The sequence below is a fragment of the Argopecten irradians genome, chromosome 16 (assembly GCF_041381155.1).
Source record: "Argopecten irradians isolate NY chromosome 16, Ai_NY, whole genome shotgun sequence".
NCBI classification, from domain to species: Eukaryota; Metazoa; Mollusca; class Bivalvia; order Pectinida; family Pectinidae; genus Argopecten; species Argopecten irradians.
The window spans coordinates 28,352,713-28,377,607 of NC_091149.1; the positions used below are offsets into that span (position 1 = coordinate 28,352,713).

At 36.5% G+C, this 24,895-nt stretch overlaps 1 protein-coding gene and 1 long non-coding RNA gene across 2 annotated transcripts; both read right to left on the bottom strand.

Annotated features, from left to right (window-relative positions):
- Positions 1–1,990: 1,990 nt before the first annotated feature.
- LOC138310363 (innexin unc-9-like) lies at positions 1,991–15,253 on the bottom strand. The gene is made up of 2 exons (XM_069251553.1): positions 14,961–15,253; positions 1,991–7,069 (listed from the first exon to the last, which is right to left on the bottom strand). Exons 1-2 carry the CDS (start codon positions 14,963–14,965, stop codon positions 5,869–5,871), a joined length of 1,206 nt encoding a protein of 401 aa, XP_069107654.1. The 5' UTR covers positions 14,966–15,253; the 3' UTR covers positions 1,991–5,868.
- A 5,184-nt stretch (positions 15,254–20,437) lies between these two features.
- LOC138310867 (uncharacterized) lies at positions 20,438–21,733 on the bottom strand. Its single transcript, XR_011206486.1, has 2 exons — positions 21,402–21,733; positions 20,438–20,893 (listed from the first exon to the last, which is right to left on the bottom strand). It is a non-coding gene; the product is annotated as an uncharacterized lncRNA (long non-coding RNA).
- Positions 21,734–24,895: the final 3,162 nt, after the last annotated feature.

Below are 24,895 nucleotides of genomic sequence, written 5' to 3' on the forward strand. Positions count from 1 at the left end.
ATTACGAGTATGTTTTACATTACGAGTACGTTTTACATTACGAGTACATTTTACATTACGAGTACGTTTTACATTACGAGTACATTTTACATTACGAGTACGTTTTACATTACGAGTACGTTTTACATTACGAGTACGTTTTACATTACGAGTACGTTTTACATTACGAGTATGTTTTACATTACGAGTATGTTTTACATTACGAGTACGTTTTACATTACGAGTAAGTTTTACATTACGAGTACGTTTTACATTACGAGTAAGTTTTACATTACGCACTGAATGCGACTGTATTGGACGGTTTTAGTTCCGAATGCGTCTGCGTGACGACAAGAACAGCCAGAAAGAGTTACAATAGATCACTGTGTCGTTAAATACGTGCTAAATACTTCCTTCTATAACGATGGGGACACTTTGTAGGCTCATCACGGATGTGTCATCAGATACAGGTATTGTATACACCTAACGTTGTTACTTAAACAAGTAGAATAATAGATCGCGAGTCACCCGATCTAAGGGGGATTATGTGATATCATGATACTGTTTGGACGGTCAAGGTTTCAGACAACACACACATGCCTTTCTGTATACTTTATGTTCCCTTGCAGAGATATATTTACTACTCCGTTTTCAATTTAATTAAAAATTATAAATGTTTTGCCTGAAATAAACATTCATACGACAGTTAAGGGCTCAATAGTCTTATGGAAAGAAAACAAAATACAGATATTATCAAATGTCTGCTTAAAGCTCCTTCACTCTGCTACTTACCCTCAACCCGTATTCCGTCTTTGCATATTACAGAGTCATCTGCCCTTGCTGGTAGGTATTGATTGTGACGTCATGTGTTTTCGAGTGTAACGTCATACTTTTCGAAAATGACGTGAATTGCGCTCACAAAATAATGACGTAACAATCGATACCTACCCGCAAGGAAGCTAACTCTGTAATATACAAAGGCGGAATACTGTGGTTACCGAGTGGCTAAGGTATCTGACACAAAATGTTCTACCAGATACCCTCATCCCGTGGACAATGGTTACATGGCTGTTTCTATATCTAACATTTTACTAATAACCCACTTCTCGGCTAGGCTTGTTAATTCAGTAATATACATGTAGCGCTCAGCATACATAGAGTGAGACGACTGGTTGTCCATTGCCAGCGTAATTTGACCAGGTGAGATGTGTTGTTCGATGTCTTTTGGCGGCATGTGTCAGTGATGGAGCACTACAAAAAGGACAAAGGTCTCCTGATCACAAAAAGCGCGACACGAAAATCCAGACACGCAACACATTGCCTTCAGGAGAGTCTTGGCTGATCACAAGTCGTTGGAGTTAAGATTTGTACACTGGACAGTGGACTTTACTGACCATTGGCCGAAACAATCACCATTACCTTCTCAATAAAAATAACTCATATAATTGACATGTTCAGTTATGATATATGACCATATCGTATATGCATGTCAATAATATCGTATTGTAACGTCACATATAATAATGGCGTTATAACGAAAATATGACGTCAAGCGAGCCTGATTTCGTAATTTTTTATAGAAACTATATTGAATGTTTCGTCGATATTTCCGTAAATATTTGCTTATGTGATAAATATAATCTTACTTTCATAAAAGGCCAATCAATTTTTGAACTCTTCTAAAAATGTCATATTACCTGGCATCTCATGTAAGATCCTTTATCTCATTAAATGACCATAACATATTACTTAACGTAAACATGCCCTCCTGTACAGTCTTCCAAAAGTGATTTGTATGCATGTGATTAAGACAAAATGTCATTGTTTCATCAGCATATGTACATATCATTAATCACCCCCATCCAGCAATAAACTAAATGAATTTATTCCTTTTAAGACTTTTCAGTAAAATTCAGTATTTGTAACAGAACTTTTGGAAGGCAGTGTAGGTAAACATAATGTTAGCCAGCTCAACCAACTTAGAACCTCACATAGAAACCAAACACACGACTAATTATTTAGCTATATATTTTTTATTTCTTTTTTTCAAAATAAACATGTAACTTTTAATATATATTGCTGTCATAATCATCAATTACAAATCAGATTTTAAAATTCTAACTCATGCGAATTTCTACAATCTTTCTTTACTTACTATACATGTGTCATGTCTTATATAATTATGTACAAGTCAAAATACGGTAAAATATAGAGACTTACAATTGGTATTAGTAGTTTTACTAACAGCGGAAACCCACTATTGTGTAATCGTTACTATTCGGGTAATTCCGTCAATATCCGGATTCCGACCATTAACGAAACCAGCCAAAACGTTTAAGATTGCAGTACGAGATTCCCGCCTAGATCACACAAATGTTTCAGACGCAATTTTTGTTTGATTTAACAGAAAATAAGGGAAAATATTGAATTACCCATATAAACATTTCAATGGAACATTTTCAATAAAGTTTTACTTTTATGTAATATTTCACTCTGGCACAAACCAAGTTGCAGATTCCAATTCTTTTTTTTCCTTCAAACCGAAGCTACTGCAGGTAATCATACTGGCAAAAACAACAATTTAAAATCATTCGTTTTAATCATGTAACAAATCAGGCACAAACGGTGATTTCGATGTTCAGATCAGAATTTTTTAAACATGGTGTATAAAATAATAAAAATGTTTTAAACTTTTATCAAAATGAAACATCTCACTCCGATTTTGTAAAAAGTTCCTTAAATGAAACATACAACATATAAATCATGAATATATATATAGCAGCAGTTTTGTTGTATCTATCACAAATAATAGTCCTCAATAATATCATTTGAAAATTAATTATTCACCATACACAATGCGGTTTTTGTATGAAATATCGGCTCGGAAACATCACAGTCATTCTCATTACATACACACAGGCCGTCATCTCGTCTTTATATTGGAAGCTCGTGTTTAAAGAAGCATCTAACACTCAAAGGTGTATCTAAATTCACGTCAACAGTAATACCGGAAACAGAAGCAAATTTCGGACACAATTCTTGCTTTCTTATGTACAGTGTATTTGGAAGTTCTTGGAAGCATATATCATGGTTAAGCTATGTATAAAATGCCCACTTTTCACCTAATGCCGGTGTCCGATAGTTGATAATATACATTTAAGATTCAATTTGTACAAAAAAGGTAGCTATAATACCCCAACTTGGCGAACTTAGTATTACTATATAAGGAATGTTCTATTAAGAAATGATCCAGTCCAATGAAGTGGATTGGTATGTCTCTAAAATATTCCAAATGAATATAATGGACTCGTCTTTTTCCGATAGAAATGGATGTATGAAACCTCCCAAATGTCAGGAATGGTTATATGTGTAAGAATAACATGATTATTTGAGCCAGATAAATGCTAAGCTTTAGCAATGCCCAATAACTATAGATTCATCCGGGGTTTTTTCTCTCTCTTTTTCGTTCGTTCTTTCGCTCACCAATCAGACAGAAAGACAGCCGGTAAATCACGTGACCAATTTGTACTGACCAACACTGATATATATAAATCGCTACTTGTAAATATTCATGCTGTAAAAATAGAAATATTTCGGTTCTGTCTGACAAAAATTTACAACTTTCCTACGGACATGGTGGCATCAGTAATAATGGTCAACAAACAATAGCAAACACATTTACCCCTGAAGACACATTTAGACTCTCCTAAACCAAGGACTAGAACAGTTCATTATGACACTTCAGGGATGAATGAGTTAAGAATAAATGGCAGAGTGATAAAATTTGAATAAAAGATATTATGATTATATCTAGCATCAGCAAGTTGTGCAATTCTGAGAATGGCATCAGCTAATATTATCGGTCAGTCCAAATGACTTGGCAGGCGTTTCAAGCAAATTATATAGTTCTAGTATACATAATGTAAATATCTGGTTTGGCCAAAGGTGGAATATGAAAGGGCTTCGGAAGACATGGGATACAAACCGACTCTGATTGAAACAGTAAAGCCTTTATACAATCTTGAGAATGATCTGAATTTAAATGTATATATATCTGTAATACTTCAAATTAGTGTAGTTATATGCATACCAGGCGGCTCGTTAAAACAAGGTGGGTTTGAATAACAACATGATTATGTTTATAACAACCAATGAATATGTCCTTGAGATCACTCCATTCACACTGGAAGACAAATATAAACTGATAATCATAAATCCGCTTTTTTTCTTAACACTATTCGTCAAATTAAATATTTAAAATAAATAATAATTGGGAGAAAAAATAATTTCATCAAAGTAAAAAGAAAATTGATTAAATGTTGCATACTGTTCGTTGCGATTCGTTGAGCTTTCTTGATCAGAAAAAAATACCCGGACTACAAACCACGTAATATGTTAACTATGCCTTTTCTTGGCAATGTTCTCATCACTATCAACCACAAACGATACAAAATCTCTACTAGTTATCGCCCCTGAAATTCCACTCGCTGTAAAGAACGATAACTCTGTCTCAAGACCGACAACTCTTCTAGATCTCCTTTCAGGACTAGAGTTTAAGGTAGATGCCTCAACGAAAATTGGGAACGAAAATCATGGAACTGGCATGTTCTTTTTTAATCAAAATGGATTAATGGACGACTTTAAGTCTAAATGAAACATAAGTATGCAAGATTCTATGACCACGTGACCGGAAGTTAAAAATCACCAAAGTATCATACATTCTACACTACAAACAAAACTCTATCAAACTGCTATACTTGTATGAATGTGCATTGGAAATGAAGATTATAATTAATGGTCTTTTGTTAGAATGGTATCAAGTATATTTTTAATATCTAGCCTACGATATGAAAACATAACGTTTGTTTGAAAGTGTAGAAATCAAATTACCAATGACGTCATATGTACTGAAGTGAAATAAAACGGTGAATTGCGTATATATAACAATGTTCGTAAACATAACTTTCCTCATAGATTGATATTACAGTGGTCATCGACAATTCTGAACTAACGCTACTTAACATTATTGAATCCATGTTTGAAGCAAAACTAAAAAATAACTTTACAAAACTTGGCAAGATGCTCTCGAAAAACCATGAAAACGATTTTTTATGTACCGGAAGTACAAACAACCGGAAGTTAAACCACAAAGGTCAAGGCAATATGAACACTTTAAAGAGTGTCGTGCCAGCGTCAATATGTACCTATCCCATGTTCATAGGCGATATCCAAACTTTGGTTCTAAATAAATACAACGATTTTCAAATCCGATTAGTTAAAATCGACATGTATTAAATATTTAAATACTTTCAACAAAAACTTGCACGGCCGGCTTATTTACGCCAAGACTAAAACCATATTATGTTTTGATAACCATCATGATACATATTTCTACTTTTTGCTTTACAATGTTTCCCGTTTTTCTATCAATAAGGTAAATAAGGCGAATTGAACAAGGGACAGGTGCACGAGACGCTTGGCACACACGGTATATTCGTCATATGACTAGTGGAGTCCCTGGCTTTTGTTCGATATGCTAACATCCAACAAAACACGTCATTGTCACCATCAACACGGCCACAAGTAGTCAACACCGACTTCTAAGGCTGTCCCTAGCACCGACATCACATCACACAAACGTGACAGGCGCGTCACGTCACGCCATCTACATTAAGCACGACTAAATCGCTGTAACCTCATTATGGAATGTTTAACTTTTAACGCTGGAAATGTTGCAATGTTTTGTTCCGTCCTTTTGTTTAGCCAATTCACAAGATGAATGTTCTTGCTTCATGACGAGCACCGTTGAAACACACGGGCACGAAGCGACACGATGGCAGTTACTGAGTAGGTCATATCTCAATCACCCTTTATAAACTAAAGTCCACTTCATGGATGAGGTTCATAATCCTCGGCCATCTTTTTCACGGAGTCCTTCTCGCGATAAATTCCCCACAGATTCATGACTAGGTCGGTTAGGAGGATGGCGTTTGAATTCCTGGCGACAAGACGCAGCACGAATAGACCGTCGTCACGGAGGTAATCGTCGGCAAAAGACTTGCAGATTTTCTTGTCGTCGTTTCCGTGTAACTGGTCCTTGACCTTCAAGAACTTTTTAATGTATGCTGATCTGTTCTGCTTGACAACGGTCCTCCAGACCCAGAAGCAGAAGTTTCCGAGGGTGAGGACGGCTACGAACACAAACCAGAACCACAAGAAGATAAAGATCTTCTCGTTAAAGAGGTTGATGGGCAAGACGCATTGCACGGTCCATCGTTGAAGATTCTGCAACTGACGGATGTCAAAGTCACACAGTGTAACGCGGGGGAATCTTACTGATTCACGAATTTGTCCGCCGTTAGCCAGATCTCCTAGTACTTCTAGTCCGTAGGCGGAGTAGAAATCGTGTCCCATGAAGCCGTTCAGGATGAAGAACTGACAAATGATGTTTACGCAGTAAAGAATTTTCACGAACATGTATAGTCCGATAAGGAAGGTTCCATCTCTCTTGTTGCATAGCAAGCAGCAGAATTTGGATGCCTTTTGTCGCATGCGCACAACAAAGTTATACTGGTACTGCCTGTGTGTGTCTAACCACCTATCGATGTAAACGGCGATGTGTTTGACGGTCTCGTCTCGCTTCTTGGGCTCGCTGGTCTGGGTGTCGGCCGCCATGTTGACAATCCTCTGAACGTTGATTCCACTGTAGCCGTTGAGCATCCTCCACACGAGACAGGGGAATTTGAACATAAAAGCCATGAAGACAAGGATGATTGGCACCCACTGGTAGTAGGTGAGCTCCTCTTTATCACGAGCGTCGTGCTCTACCGGGATGCTGTCATCCATCGGTATATAGTAAGTATTTTTAATCCAGCAATAGGATTTCGTATACGAGACATACGACCCCGTAAATTGTGCGGGACACCAACACTGGATGGGGTCCCCGACGTACTGGCCGCCACCCGTGAACACCGCGAAAATACACAGTAACACCACCGTGTACAGATGGTTCATACGATCGATCCAGTCGTCATCGTCGTTGCCTTTGAGTTTGTTCCAACTCGCCCAGCTCCCGAAGATCCAAACGATCCTGTAGGGACAAAAAGGTAGAATAAGTCATGGGACAAATAAGTCAAACTAGAGCACGGGTGGGTAGGATAAGTCATGGGACAAGAAGGTCAAACTACGTTGATAAAATACCTTTATAGAAATATGTTTCGATTAAGACGGGTAAAATAGGCAATGGAACAAATAGGTCATTAGCGTTTACAATATAGACAATATCTCAAAAGAACATTAACAGATACCAGAAAGGATTCTTATGAAACCAAGTTTATTTGTTGCATCAGAAATGTATATATGTTTAGTTACATTAATTGTGTTGAATGTTTTATCTCGGAACATAACCAGAACAATGACGTAAAGGCCCATCAATTAATCGATCAATCTCGGAACAGGAATCGTAACAAACCACATTACTTGTAAGTTAAAAGAGCGTGATTTCGTATATCTCGAATGAGAAAATGGTTCTTTAATGGACAAAAAGTGTCCATGTAAAGCGTCAGAAAGTCGAATTTTCTATTTATTTTATCTTTTTATAAAAATGCTCCTTGAGAAGCTTCAGAAAGTCAAATTTGTGACTTTGTTTATGTTTCATTTTTTCTTTATACGAGAGTAAGTGGTGTCTACATTATAAACAGACAGGTAAAACCATGACACTTTTTGCTTATCAATGTAATGGAAAGTTTTCCTTATCTGTCTACAGTACAATGGACAGTACAAAGTAGGTCACGCCGAGCTCATTAGACCAAGGTCTTTAGGTGTGGAACTTAATCCCGGGGATATGCCCTCTGGTATCACAGTGTGGCCACAATCATTGTTGACAAATCTCCCAGCAGAGAATGGGAGAAAGTCGGGCCCTTTAGGGAGTTTATCTTAGTTATACAATCCCTCATGTGTGTAGTTTATACACATAGAGGTGCAGGGAGTCGGGCGCCATTAAAGGAACCTATGACGTGACATTACGTCATACCTACCAATTACGACAGAACCCCTACTGGCATTGTCAGATGGACAGTTTTACCTGTCTACAGGTAAACGTGTACTACGTGTGTGTGAACGGGGGTACCCCATGGGATATTTCTAAATGGGTTATTCATATGAAATTAAATAACTCTAGTGGTTTTTTTCAAAATAAATTCGAGTCCTGTCACAAGATATACTAGAACTAAGATTGCATGTGGGTTTTTTTTTGTTTTTTTTTTCTTTTTTTGCGTGACTTCATATATGTATCGCATGTAGGTAAAATAGGTAAAATATCTTAAATTTTCTCCATTTCTATCAAACTCAGCTAAATCCCCACGCACATGCTTTATACTTTCCAAGCAAGACTAAGAGTAGGTGGGATAAAAGTTACCGATATAATTTATTATAACTAAGGGAAACTGGGAAGATATCGTGTCCTGTATTTTTACAGCGGCCAATTTTAGTATATATATGAGTGATTTGACAATAGTTTTATTTTCACACAACACTATGGCATATATACCAGGCAGACGTCGTGGACGAGATTGATGACGAGGCGTAACTAGTTACTAACTAAATGTCAGACACGATACTCTTCCGGATATTTGTTACAGTAGTCATGGTCTGGTACACTGTCTAGAAATAATTCATACTCACACAGCGTCAGTTCTAAATAGCCTTTTATATACATACATCTAGTTCACATTTCTTTTGCATCTTTTTTTAATTATTATTGAAAATGATATGATATTTTTTTATTTTGTTTTTTTTTCTCTTGAAATGAAAGCTCTCTTTCTTAAAAAAAACACAACTTAAATGCATATTCATTCGGTTCATTCAAATTCAATATTACAACATATTTTAATGAAATAACGTTAATCCTAAAATGGTACCCTGACGTCGAAATGTTTTTATTTATATACTATTTTAGAACTAGTTCAGACAAGGAATTTTCCATGATCTATACCTTATCTCTTAACTTCCATATCAGGGGATCTCAATATGCTGTCGGGGGAAAAACATCAATTAAATATGTTCTAGTACTTTCGCCTTTTAGATATCGTCTTGCAGTGCGCGATTCGCCTGTTAGCAGTGGACCGAGTGCCTGGTTTGATTGAAAACATCGTTAACTAGCATGTTTCCATTGATGTGGGTCTAATTTGAAACATTCAACATGGGCCCTTGACATGGACGCTTGAGAAAGCGAAGCATAAATCAAATTTGTCAGAGTGTCGAGTGGCAGATTGGCTAAATTTGACCGCCGCGCACTATCCTTTTAAAGAATTCTGATTGAAAATGCGATGGTCATTTAAAATGGACATGTATTTTTTTTATGATAATGCACTGGTCATTCGATCATATTCACAGGTCGCAACTATCTCACGGCTAGTGTGTCAAGCACGTGAATGTCAAGATCTGAATTTTAGATAAAACAAATCGATGTTATATACTACAAAAGATCTGGTATATATGCACGAACTACAAAAGATCTGGTACGATTCGCATCAGTAAATTGGAATATGATGTTATTCACGAAGGCGTTGAAGTAGTTTAATTATTCTTCCCGAAATCAAATATTGTCGGAGATATCAAGCTCTAAATACTTTCTGATGACTGTTAACTGTATATAAAATCAGTTGTAAGATCATAACGTTTGAAGATAATGTTTGAATTGGAAAAGTTTTATGATATCATTGACCTTGACATTCAGTATATCTTCTTGTCGGAGCGTCACGTCATTGCAATAAAATACTCTCCTCTCTTACTCTCTTTCTTACCTACGTTTAAGTCAAGTGACATAGATAAAACCTGTGTGTACCCAGTCCAATAAAACCGTACGGGGACCAACATTATACAGGTTTATAAGAACGTTTATACAGATCTACATCGACTTGGGATTAATAGATAACTCTAATGGAATCGTCCCTATCTACTGATAGCTGTGAAGTCATAAAAATTGGGATTACTAGTCTGGCAGAAGAAATAAACTTTGTCTAGTTTAAGTTCTGATTAAGCCCTAAATCCTACACACCTCTATTAAGTTATATGTCCAATAACTGCATATTGTCAGAGACTAGGTGTTGGTCTATGTAAATCGCTGATATTATGTAACAGTTCGGTGTGTTGTCAGAGACTAGGTGTTGGTCTATGTAAATCGCTGATATTATGTAACAGTTCGGTGTGAGTTTTTTATGACAGCCTCAAAGAGGAGATCAAACATGTTAGGGTTTAATCAATGTCTGATTCATCTAGACTTCCGAATTTTAGATTAACCAATAAATCACCCAGTCTGACCATTAAATCGTTTATGTTGCATTTTATTTAGGAGGATCTCAATTTAATATCTAATGTAGGCATCTTCAAAGTACTTTCTCGTTTGTTTGTGTTAGCGTATGTATATATGGAAGTGAACATTTTCCCTTCTGGCCTTTCCAGGAAAAAGATCTAGGTCTGAAAATGGCCGTGGGCTCTGTCTGATGTCTGGAAAATTTACAGCAAGATATATTGCATCATACTTTAGTGGCCATTTCCTTATCAAAAACATCCCAAGGCACTGTGCATTACATGATAATGTAGAATGCGTAATTAACAAAAAATGTTAACTCCTCTGAAAAGATTTATGTGTTATGAGGTGCTACTTTAGTTGCACAGAAGTGCGAATTTATCAGCTTTTGGCTGACGTTTTATAACATTTAGGCTATAGCACAGATTTAGATAGTGCTTTATCTTAATCTTTGGCCATAGGTACCACATGACGTATATATCTCCCAAACGCGACTATTTTCTGGAATGGACATTTTAAATCTACATGTAAAGTGTTCCGTTTTTATTTTAGCCGTTCTTCAGTTAAACTTATCATTATTATAAGCATTTGGAATTCAGTGCGATATCGTTCTGTAATTGTATACACAGTATTTTGTTTGTTCCACAAACATTGTCATGACATTTACATATACATTTATATATGTTTGTGCCACTGTTACCGACCGATGCAGGGGCACTTTGACTGTTTTTTATTTGGTACAAATAGTATAAGTGACAGCGGCCTCACCAAACAACATGTTTACTATACAATAGATATATCAGACTATGTTCTCGACCTTCAGGGGTGTAAAAATCCACTAGCCCGACGCCCGGGGCTAACAAATTTTCAGCTTTGGCTAGTGGAAATTTTAGCCATACTAGCCCGGGGCTAGTGACTTTTTTCAAAGATATCTCAAAACGAAAAACATTAATATTTAGTTATAATAACACTTTAAAACATTGCAATTCTATGTAATATTTATATCTAACTTTAAATATTAATCTGGAGTCATGTTGTCTAATTTATTTACGACTGTAGACAGGTACAGTAGACCTCCCGATCACCACAGTGAATAGTGATGCATAGCATTTCATGTGAAAGTTACGTTATTTGCAACACAAGTTCTAGAAAAACAATATACAAACCATCAAATAAGTCATCTCAGCTATCAGATCAGTAAATTTTAATAGTTACAAAAACGATGTTAAAGAACTGGAATCTATTCCTCAAAAAGTCGGCAGCAAAGCCATGCCTGCAGCAGGCAGCCATATTTGTTATGGTTATTCTAATATCCGGGTCAAAGGTCGGGAATCCAGAATCCGGTTTCAGGATTAAAAAAAAATCTAAAAATTGTGTTCTAGAAATATCACAGATTAAAGATTTTCTTAATGTTTATTTTAATTTAAATAAAAAAAAAGTAGATGCAAATAATAAAAAATACTCACTCAATTAAAAATATTTGAATTTATACAGTATAAAAAATACTGGTATTATAAATTTTTCATTTTGTTTGGCTGGGCTAGTAGATATTTAGGCCGGGCTAGTGAGATTTTGGTGTCTACTAGCCCTGGGCTAGTGCTTTGAAATAAATTTTTACACCCCTGGTTTACATCTATTCATTTGTTAAAGTCATTTTGGCTATTCTGAAGAGATACCTTGTAAGTTGTTAAAGCAAAACTAATACTGAAAGTTCTACAGTCCGGACAGACGCTAGGTAATGAGAATTCTACGTAACGTCTATATGATATGGTGAATACATGTCCGGGCATTAATGTCCATTTGTACACAGGTTTTACAAGTTACAGTACATGGTATAACACTAGTACACGATGTCTGTAGCTAAGTACGTACTAGAGTATGCCCCGGGGGACACAGTTACTAATGTATTCAGGGACGGGACTAGTCCCCACATACGTCAGAGCTTGTCAACTACTCATCTACTGCCCCCCGGGCCGTCACATGGATCGGATATACTAAAGATGCTATATATGGAGTCCGGGGATAATTTTAGTTAATTTCTAGCTGATAGTCACAATAACATGATATCATTTTGATATAGCTCGAGGTTTGTTTTAATTCATGTAAATATTCTTTGTTCTTTGTGGTAGGTAGATCAACTGCTCTACTATTTTTTCAACTGAAGTCAGATCTTGCAAGCTTCCTTATAGCTACAACATTATTTACCGAGTTACGTCCCTTTGACCAATCGCGGAAGCTCGACACAGATTTCTGTACTGTGGACGAAAATGCTGACCAGATTGCGTTTGTTTCGTCGCGATTTAGACAGATTAAATACTTAATCCGATACTTGACAAACAAAAGGCGTGAGTGGTTTAGTACAGGTAGTATTTTACTGTAACAAATCTCAAAAAAGTCTCCCCCGAGGTCACAGAAATCCTTCTTAAATGGTTTCAGATCTCGGCTTTAAAATCAAAATCAAATTAAAACTAGCAGTATTTAAATATTTAGTGTAAGGTGTATATTGATCGTGTTTGTTTTATAATTCACTTGCTTTTGAAATCTACATTGGATATTTAATGTACACTAATATGTGTTTGATCTTATGGGAAAGTTTGTGGTTAGTCAGCCCCATGTTTATATGTATTGTTTGTTTAGGAGAAAACTCAGTCAGATTATTCAAGTTTTGTTTGTTCGCTTGTAGTCAAATATTATACATATTTATATCATTATTTAAAAAAAACTTTTATCACCCCTTCTTAACAATGGTAGGTATATATATAATAGTGAATCGTAAACTAACATTTTAGATTCTTAAATGAAATTTTAGTGATAGAGAAATTTAATCCATGCTTGTTTTCCCAAAATTTTCTTACATATAAAATACGCTGGAAAATGCTCAAAATGTGACATTATATCCATGCAGTTAATTCCATTAAGAGAATATATCCAGCATTTCTCGGTAATTACTATGTACTTATTAGTAATTAATGTATTAATTGTTATTTACCATCTAAAATGTCAACCATCCCCGACATCTACATAACAGAAGTATAATCAATAGAGCAGTTACTTATATCATAAATATACTAGGGTCTGGTAAAACTGTCTTGTCATAAATCTGCCTCTCAGATGTACATTTTGTACCTGTATGGTAGTATTTTTTCCTCTAATTTTAAGCAGACAGGTATGATAAAGCCTATATGAAATAACATCTCAACTCCTTCTCATAAATTTACTCTATAAATCTACATGGACACATTTATCATTCTTTTTAACAACATCTTATGACTACTGTACCTTTGATATTAATTGTTATCAAGAACATAACTGGGGGCCCAGGAAGGGGGACTTGTTTATTCATTTCTTTCTTATATATCTTGATTACTCATGAATAACATTCTCAATTTTACGGTATCAAATAATTACTTTATACCTTTGATATTTTATTCTTATAAGTTTTGTTATCAATTGAGGCACCAAATGGGTTTAATGATTCTGAGAGAAGACATACGTAGCATATGATATAAATATTACGGGGTATATTTTTACATGATATAGTGGCCCATACCTATCTGACATTTATATCTGATATGCTGGTCCGGACCGACAATCACAACGCTCGGTTAGCCTCTGGTATTAATTGCTATCGAACACTTGTTGCTCACATTGACGCTAATTATTACATAAGTATGCGATTTCGAATAGACATGCACGCACTTTACATGTGGTACATATCAACTGCACGTGAGGGGACCAACCTGTTGATAGAGTGTACCTCGTGGGGTGAACGCACGCGCATTTTCTCACTGACATTGACAGTTTATTATAAGAGGATTATGATAATTTGTGTACATGTGTGTTGGGGGTAGGGGGAGGGGGTAACATGCAAGCGCCACGGAGGAAGTGCCTGTTTACTAATACGGGGTAAACAACTTATGGTTACAAAGTCCTATTGTGTTATTGTACACAAAATGTACTATGTCGCAATGGTGTCAAAATATCTTAGTTGTATTAATCAAAATGTATAATATGTATTTTAACGATTGATTATAAAAGTTTTGTCTATAAGTCAATTAAATCCATTCATTGTCCACTACGTTTACTGCACAACGCTGTTAATTAGTTGTAGCTGTGTTAATTAGCTAATTTACCTTTAACTTGTTTGAACTTCCCGATTAATAAGGGTCTAATTACACAAGTAATTTTTGACACATTCTGACATATTAACACCTTCTAATAACAAACGCCAAGTCCGCTAATCAAACCCTTTGTTACGTGTTTACAATCCCGGGTTTGGACACATCGCTTTGTTTATGTCCAGGGCCAGACCAAACACTAAAGGATAATGTAAAGGTACCCCGGGATCCCCGGGGCTGGGGCATTAAAGGTATAACGTATACGATGGATCCTGTTTATGGTGCGTCTACTTGTATACAACCAAATCTGAACTAAGCTATCTGAATAACACACAGGGGCCCTTTACACACAGGCTAAACACATGTTAACAATTAAAACCCCTACACGGGATCAAATAACACTAGAACTAGTGAAACACAAGTGTGGTAAATATTCCCACCAAGATCTAGGGACATTCAAACTATAAAAGGGGACACAGATATATGTAGACAGGATATACACTATCAACAATACGGGAGATGGAAAGTGTACTGTATATATGTGTGGTACTTACGACATGTTTAGTTTACTTCAGTCCAAATATATTCTCGTCACCAATGTCCACCTGGCTGGTAATATCACTCCACGTATAGGAAACTCAGCAAAAAACTTTCCTGTCTCTTCCTTAACGGACTCTGTAGTATGAAAGTTCACTTTATATAATAATAACTTAAAACGAAAAGATTAAAACTTCAAGCCATCATTCCAAGTGTTCGAAACAGAAATGTGTTAGGAAATAAGCGACACTTCTCACAGTCAGTCATGCATTTAGCCTGTTTCGCCCAATGAAAGTTTGCTCGTCCAATCAAATTGAGAGTCGCGGGTCAGAGGTCAAACGTAAATGTGTAGGACTAGAGATCGTCGCATACTAGTTCAGTGTTGCCCCGAGCTCATACTGATAACATACTCCACTGTATATAAATGTGTACTTGTATATGTACGTATACTCCACATATGAATTATCATATATTAGTTAAACAATAAATTTATTCAAGTTTACAATCAAAAACTAACTTTCGGTGCACTTTTCTGAAGATAATCTTTCTTTATAGTAGAAAGTGCAATTGTCATCAAATATTTCGTCATCGATTTCTCATCGATACAATTGACACTCCCTGATAAATCTCAAACTTAATCTTATCCAAAAATTATAATGATGGCATTTTCAAACAGTTGAAATTGAAATTTCTCTTCGATGACTAACACAATATCTAAGTCATCTCATGATTTAATCCAAATAAGTATTTCAATCTTTTTTAGAGATAAGTTTATGATTTGATATTTTGTCCACTTTGTTTGACTCTTCATATTCAAAGTATTAAGATCATGCATCAATCAAGGTTATACATACAAAAACAAGAATCTGAAAATAAAATATGTCGATTTGATTACTTGGACCCTACTGTGTCATTATGTTTAGACATTCTGACAGTTAATAGATCTTATTGTTAGTTAGTACAGTGAAAGTAAAGCGGACAAACAAACGTTTCCCTTTTCTTTGTGTCCGGACCAGATTGTCGGTAGATAATTACGGGACAATATTTAGGTTGCTAGTAGGGTAACATGATGACGAGAGGGTGGTGAAAACATGGTTAAAGTGACAATCGGGGTGGGGGTGGGGGTAGGGGCGGGACTGTGAATAAGGCAGAGAAGGGGCTGAGATGAGGATTGTAATAGGGACATATACAATATTGAGGTTGTAGCATACATAGACAATGGACATGAGAGAGTGAGACTGGACAAGGTTGGGTGGGGATTGGGGTATGCGTGGGCAGGAGCAGGATGATGATAGGGTGGAGCCATACATTGTACGTGAGGAGTGGGGCGAAGTGAGATCGAAGTTTGGATGAAGGAGCGGAGGGGCCATACGCTGCGTGAAAATAACCAAAATCAGAGCAACCAAATTTTTTTACATGTCACCAATTTTTCCCCGTTTTCGACAAGGATTACATGTAGTTCCTCGAAAACCTAGATTGATTCCCGGGGACGGGACCCAGTACTAGGATACACTGAGGTGGGGATGGAGATTGGGGGATATACTGGGGTAGAGAGAACGAAAGCAGTGAGAGTCGAAAACCTCAGGAATTGATGGTTTGGCTACCATGCATGTCATGGATATTCTAAGATCTTTCGAGTCTTCCATTGTATTATCTTTCAGGTTTTTATCACCCTCTTTATTCCATGGATATACATTGTAGTAACCCCTGGAGTATCGAGGATGACTGTTTATATGGTGTTTGATGTACGACACCATATATATCACATCAGCTGATCATGAGATGCAACACAAGACACCGTGACACTTTTACGACATCAACTTGCGATCACTGGTCAGGAATGATGTACAGGTCGATGACAACAACGACAAGAACGACGAAGAAATAGAAGAGAAGGAGGAGGATGAGGGAGATGGATTCTGGGAGGAGGAGCAGGAGTGATAGTTAGAATTTGATTTCGCAACCGGGAAGTTTAGAAATATACGACATCCAAATAGAAGCAGTAGCATTGTTTTGTTTTATATTAGTTACGGGTCAGTGACATCTATATGATCTGTTCCTACTCGGCAATATGTTAAATGTCACTGTAAAACAATAGACGCCAGTAGCACGTGTACTAACTCCCCCCAGACACACGGTGGCCTATATTCCAATGATGGACATTCCAGTCCATTGTTTAACATTTCATATTTCCAATGCCTGCCACTCGATTTATCTGTCACCAGTTACATTTAAAATAGAAACAGTGCAAGTTATTTAACTTAAATCCCTCGTTTTAAAAACTGTATTACAATATGTTGGACCTCTTGTCATACATTTTGTGTCTGAGTGAATAAAAAATCTTGAACGTTTTGAAATCTTTAAAAGATTGCTATTTCCCGTAGAGTCATACTATTTTAATCTAAACTTTGTAAAATAGAAGGGAAACTTATATCCTTTGTTACTAATGCATAAGATTTTATTCTAGGAAAGTTGAAGAAAGGGAAGTTGTCTGAATTCAATCGAGTGGCATTTCTATTTTCAGACAAGACAACAAACGATCATTTACTAAATGTGAATATGAGTAATGATATAATAGCCTATTAAATCATTTTTCATGTAATAATTCTAAAATTATTTCTTATTGATATCCAAAAGATCCACTTGTTTTGTCTTTTTTATCGCAATTTTATATTTACTTAAATTTCATTTAAAAATATATATGTGCCCGTCTATAGCCCTAAAACAGGACATGAAGTCGCGCAGTAACCACTCGACATTGTACATAAGGACCCCCACTTACGTAGGTGAATATACAGGTATGCACACGTAAAATGATAACATACAGCCCTTATCTCTAGACGCCCGGTGACCAACCTTTTCAATAGGGGACTTGCAATACGTGCGTTGATACCGTGTTTACAAGCAGAGGACTTTGTTTACATCTATGAAATTTACCGTTATGTATAGCCCCCACGGCCCCACCCTAGGTAAAGAAGGGTCGGAGGGGGATTACCTAAATCTTCTTATTGGTTACCCTCATAGCACTAACTGCCCCAGTGTCCCGGCCCCTCCTAGAACAAACAAATCTTCCATATCCAATAAATTGCGTGACTGGGAAAGTAATGTAGGCCAACTCAGTATTTACACAATCGTCCCACTCTACAGCGACAGCATAAGTCCTTAGTAAAGGGGAATGAAAAAGGTTGGGATGGGGGGGAGGGGGGTGTTGGGGGGGGGGGGCGCAAATTTCGTCATCCTAATAGCCATTATAGGCCTAGCTGTTTTCCATTTCAAACAAACACATTTTCATTTATAAGTCTATCATCGTTCTATCATATATCTAACGTAAGTGTAGGAAAATTGATGTAAAACAGAAAAGTGTTGCTGATTTTGATGACACATTCATACAAACAGCCCCTCTAGGTCAACTGTCGTGTTGTCAAAGATATTTCTGAAGATGACCTGTGTTTTAAAACATTCTTCAATGAAACATTAAACTACTGTCTGTATTTACTTACCTTAAACGTGTATAAAAACGACCTATTCAGAAAGTATAGAAAGCACACTCTTTTCGACTTTATCTTGAGAAAATTCCGGGAAACAAACTTCCTTTAGCCTGTTTATATTTGAGAGTTCCTTCCAAGGGCAGTAACTCCGAACCAGAAAGTACAAGTTATGAACCAGACACCGATATGCATGCCTTACAGTTAGCGGATCCAATGTCAACAAGTAAAATACAATGTAAATGAAAAAAAAATATAAAAAAAAATAAATATATAAATTGCTTTTAATATATTTATCAATTATGTGTCACATTTGACGATGCTCATTCAACTATGGGAATTTATGAAGGGAAATATTGAGAAATGTTTTGACATTTTCTTCCACGGTATGGAAACACCAAGACATTTGCTTTGAAATTAATTTTATAATTATTATTTGCCTTTCTGATATTATTTAGAAAATCCAGACACGTGCATTTGTTTAAACGATAATTAATATGCAGATATCTTGACAAGTAATGTAGACTTAAAAGCATTAAAATTCTTGTCACTAACTTTAGTGATTTATTATAAGATACATAATTGATAAAGAAATACCTGCATTGAAAGGGAAGTGAATCTACATCTGTTTTAATACTGAAACATCAAACCCGTTTCCTCTTAGTATTATATATTGTCATTTGAGTACAGGAAAAATAAAGCCAACTTTATGATAGCGATTTTAAAGTAAAGAGCATACCCTTTAAGAAACATTTGAATGTTTGAAAAAAATGTATTTTTTTAAACTTGAGACCTTCATATCGATGTTCAAATACTCGAAGTGACAGAGCTCTTCACATCGTGTGTATGGGCCTATGGGGTATAAAAATGCTCTATTTTCATCGTGTCTACAACGGATAAATTAATTAAATGTACTCTTATTTGACGTGTGACACATTGACCTAGCAAATATATGCTGCACAAAAGTCTCATCTTTTATGTACGTGAAAAATAACGTCGTTTTCCCACAATTTCTGACGCTGCTCTAAAAAGAACAAAGAACGTCCTAAATTAAGTTTGTTATAACAAAAAAAGCCACTTTATGAGAAATTATCTGTAAGTAGGGGACACATGATTTCCTAAGTATATGTATCACTTCATCAACAGTTAGCATACAACACGTTTAAACACCGATTTGAATATATATTGGAATATTAAACATGCAATGTCGTCTTTGGATATTATAGAGACATCTTGGAAGACATTAATTAATGTGCTAGTCAAGGATATGTTGTATGCTATGATGTTAGAGGCCAGTTAATTTCAGAACAAAATGTCTAAACTGCTACATTTGTAATTTTGTATAAATATATGTAGTTAAAATATATTATGATCTTACATGACTAGTTTTTCGATCTGGTTATAAGTAAATTAAATATACAGTGTTCCAGCTAGGATTTGAAAAGGGCAGGGCGCTGGGCAAAAAAAGGGCATTTTTTTCCGCGACATAAAACTTTTAGGGCATTTTATATATGACATACAGCTAATATCAGAAACAACTGTATAATATGTATATCATTGCATCATAATCGTCAATGATTGTAATATCAATACCTATATTATGGCATCAAGTAGACTTTGGGAGTGTTTTGTGGATTCTCCAAAATGTCTGAGACATAGAAAGAAAATGTTGACTGTTTTGATAATAATTTGTTTATTTTTTATTTGGATTAACAGGATGCCACAAAATCTGCTTTGTTTCAGTTCTGTAGTTGTCTCTGTACTCTCTGTTGATTCCTTAAGTCTTACTTTAAGAACATCTTCCATATATTTGTTTTTGCAATGTGTGTTGTCATTTACAAAATCCATTCAGTCTTGCATCAAGTAACATTTACCAAATAAGTACATGCATTATAAATTGCCACAATTTGTCTTTCTTTAAGTGATCATGTGTTTACCATTTTGTTTCAGAATTTAGTTCTATCCATGAGCTTGAATGGATTTACAGAATGAAAAGAGAAGAAACAAAATTCTTTCAATTAAATTCAATTTATTTAACAACTATATAGCTAGTAAATGTTGAAAACAATGTATCCACAGCTCCCTGTAATCTCACCATGCACTCAGTAGACATACCTACACATCTCTCAGACATTACAAGTTATCAATATTAAAACAAACACACTTTCATCCATGATATCAAGAAGTTAATAAATTGAAATTAAAAAATATATACAAATTGTAACAAAGTTGCATGTCCAAATTAAGTAGTTAACAACAATTGTAATTGACTTCAAAAAGAGTTCTTTGATAAAAGTATGTGTATATATAACCTAGGAAATTTGTCACACATCACTAAATCACTGACACACAATAAAATAAGGCTGGTTGTGAGGTGTTCAAATGTGTCAGCTAGCGCTGGACATCAGGAGTACTAGTACTAGTCCTCAGCATCAGATTTGTCATCTATGGAGTAGAAGGAAGCTCTACAAATTAAAAAGAAACCCAAAATATTAAACAATTGGACCATTCTTCAAATTTTATTCTCAATGTTAATTATTTGAAATTGCATGTCTCTGAATTAACGTTTGTGAACGAAAAATACGGCTTATAGTAATACTTTTTGTTCAAATTAAGTTTAAATAAATGTATAGAATTAAATGAGAAATTCGATGACTGAAATAACTCCGTGTATTTTGATGATTTGTGCCTGGACTTAACGAAGCCATGCCTCACGGCTCAGACTACCATAAAATCTATAATTAAACGACAAATTACGCAATATATCTATTCCAAAGTGTTATCGGTGGCCTAGAATAATAATTGCCAATTCAAAATCTCGCTTCTTGACCGATAAAGCTTCTTATTTTGTGAATTTATTTACTTTTTGCACATCAAAGAAAAGCCGACACGCGAAAATGCCACGCCGATTTTGAAGCAATCGAGGCAAAAATGTATCAAAATATATGACGAAAATTGCATATAACTACATACCTGAACATCCACAAAAGATCGTGACATTTCTTTGCCGATTTGTTGAGTTCTTGGCGAGATAAAAACATTGTAAATTTGTTTATTGTAAGTCGGAAGTTGAAGACATCAATGATATGCGCGAGCAAACAGGAAGCAGGAAGTTGTGTTAGCTAGACTTGCTAAGTCCGGAATTTGGGCCGACGATATCGGGACAGTATGGGGAAATCGAAAAAAGGGCAGGGCGATGGGGGAAAAGGGCAGGGCGTTAGGAAAAAGGGCAGGGCGCTGGAAATTAAGGGCAGGGCGCCGCGCCCTGCTAAACCGACCTAGCTGGAACACTTAAATATAATCTGAGTCACGAATCGCGTCTTTGCATTAAGCTGTAATATACAAGTGCACATGCATATTGTACCAAATGCCGTTTCAAGCCACATTCTTACCCCGAGTGGTCTCGTAAAGTCCAGAACGCTATCCACACAAATCTGGAATTAACGCAATTCCTCAATCAGGCGTTTTGAAAGTTTCTAAATTATTTCAAACATGTTCAAGATTATTTTTTTACAACATAGTCGAGTACGAACTGACATTGAGTTTGAGAAATTATTCGAACGGGGTTTTTTTTCGAAAAAAAAATAAAAAAATAGGAAGAGTACAAAACTGCATGCATTTCAATAAAATGATATTTGAATAAATTTGGTTTTATTTTACTTCATAATATCACATCTCTAGGTACGAGTCTACATTCCATACGGCACTTCAAATAATTAGATATACAAAGAAATAGGTTTTTATGACATTAGTACTATGATAACACAATTAAATCAACAGCGTTAAACGCATGTTACACTATAAATTCCAAATGTAAACATTTGACAATTCAAATGGTTTCATTTACAGAGTTAGGCGATAGATATTAAAAGCCCGACAACAATATATGATAGATCGTGCGGTGTATTTAATTGTACAAGGGCATGTTATATAGGACGAACTATAGCGACAGCCACGTGGGGATATATATAGCACACAGGGACAATTGAACGATAACGTAATATACGCATGTGTAACAGGTCGCTACCGGAAACAAAAATGGCGGCGACTATCAACGCTGACACGGAAGTAAGTAAGGTAAACAAGAAAGTGAAGGAATGTACTTGTGCCTATAGTTGTACACATATAGCGATTCCTCGAGAATGGGCTCGTATGACACGGCGGGATGTAGAGGCTGTCATCGACAGTTGGCACGAGTTCTCGTCCTTCTGTACAGTGTGTTTGACACCGTATTCGGGGATCCCGACGACGGAGGAAATCATATTACGATGTCTACGATGTCGTCATATGGAGATCAGGAAGAGGAACGCCGTGAAGGAAGGAGAGAACAGATGGTTATATACAGGTGATATAGTGTCAAATCGATTTAACAGAATTCTAGATTTCGAGAAAGAGGTAAGGAAAATCAACCTCGATGACCCCTATAACGTCGACGATGACTATAAACGGTTACACGAAACGCATGCCTCTGTGTTAAAGGCCTTATCGAACATCAACACTGGCGTGAGAGCACAAGTGGACAGTCATCGCATGTCACACAACATGGCGGTCTACCGGGAGAGGCAACAGCTCCGGGAACAACTGGACAATGACAATACCCAGGGTAGAAGGCGTAAGAAACGCGAACGGATACAGGCATGTCTGGTAGAAATGTCCGGTTCTTTGACCAAAAACAATTTCGTCCTCGATCCCAAATCGTTTATTATACCAGAAAATGTCGTGTTCATGGTTAAACGCCAAGGCTACGACGAGGTCGTCAATGTCGACAAGCTACTTCTCGATATAGGGCTACCGAACACTTTCATCAAACAACATATGCCGTTATATCACTCAAGACTTCGGCGATACCGGAAATACATAAAGTGTACGTATGAAGTCGGTCGCGGGGACAAGGAGTGTGACACGTGCAAAAACTGTGACACCAAACTATATACAATCTCTGACGAGGATATTTTACGTGAAGATGATGAGAGAAACAATGATTCTACAAAGGAAAACAAGACCGAAATTCGCAATGTTTTACAGACTACAACGGAAGAAAATAACAACATGCTTTCAGAATCCGTTTCTGGATTGGAGGACGTACAACCTAAAAAGCGTAAAAAACATCGCCTAAGAAAGACCCTCTGGAATTGTGGCGATGAATTGGTCAACGAACACACCCGGTCAGAGGACGACCTGCTAACAATGCTGGAGTGCCTGTCTACTAACCGCGACTATTCACAGGAAATCGAGGAACTGATCGTCACGGTGGCCGAATCCGGTGAGATGGCAGTCGCTCACTATTCGACTCAGAAGGTCAAGGATCACGACCTTGACTTTCGGTTTCATCTCGGTGTCACTAACCATGGTAACGATTACGACGAACAGAAATTCATTTTGCGTCACTTTCACAAGATGAAACCCGACCGTATAGACCGATACGACATCGATTATCTCAATCGCGTTTGTCTAGAGGTCGTCGACCAATTCAAGGTCAGGAAGGACATGGCTTTGGAGGAACGCAGAGTGCGAATCATAGATTACCTCGAAGAGACGGCAAAGAAAATGTGCGCGAGAGTAGATGACGTCAAAAATGACATCTTGCGACAGCTTAAAATGACATACCAGAGAAAAGTCATCCGCAACAGAGAACTGAATCGGCGACAGGACATAGCTCTGGAGCAGTGTCTGATAAAAGGAACCCTGTCGATTGACAGCACTGAGGAGGAGATCCAGGTGGTTCTGGCTGAAGAAAAAATGAAAATGGATATGCTTCTATTTCTACCACATCCACGTAATGCTGCAATGTATGCAGACCAGGAGGACGAGAAGGATAAAGGGACTAAGTCTTTGGCGTCATCACCAAACAAAAAGGAAACAGATAATATTTCATCAGTGTCAACAACAGACGACAAACAAAAGAAAAAATGAACTTATGATTCAACTTTAGACAACAAAGACGAAGCAAAGACATTTTCAGGTGCTTCCGCTGACGAGAAACTCTAATTGTTTTTATTCGCGATGAAGTGATACATGAACCACATGGTTTTTGTATAAACGAGTAAATATCAATGGCAATCAGTCAGCCAAGAAATCATGAACAGCCGATTCTGTCAGTTTAACCATGGCTTGAAATGTTAAAAAAAAACCGTTTTCCGAAACCGTGGAAATATTTTTCCACTGAAAATCACCAGCGGAAAGGTATCTACATGATCTTACACAGTATTTGTTATACCTTGAACGCTTATGAAATACATGTATTATAAATTATGTAAACGTACCTATTTCGACTCAATCAAATTTAAGCCCGAAGTTGCTTTTGAATCATTCACAATAATGACTCCAAATATAAATGCGTTTAGCGTCATCAAAACGATTTCCAAAGCGAATTGCGCTAAAATTTGATTACAGTGTAAATAGCTACGTTCTAAAATATGTCATCCTCGATACACAAGGGGTTACTATCACTGACATTATACCCACCC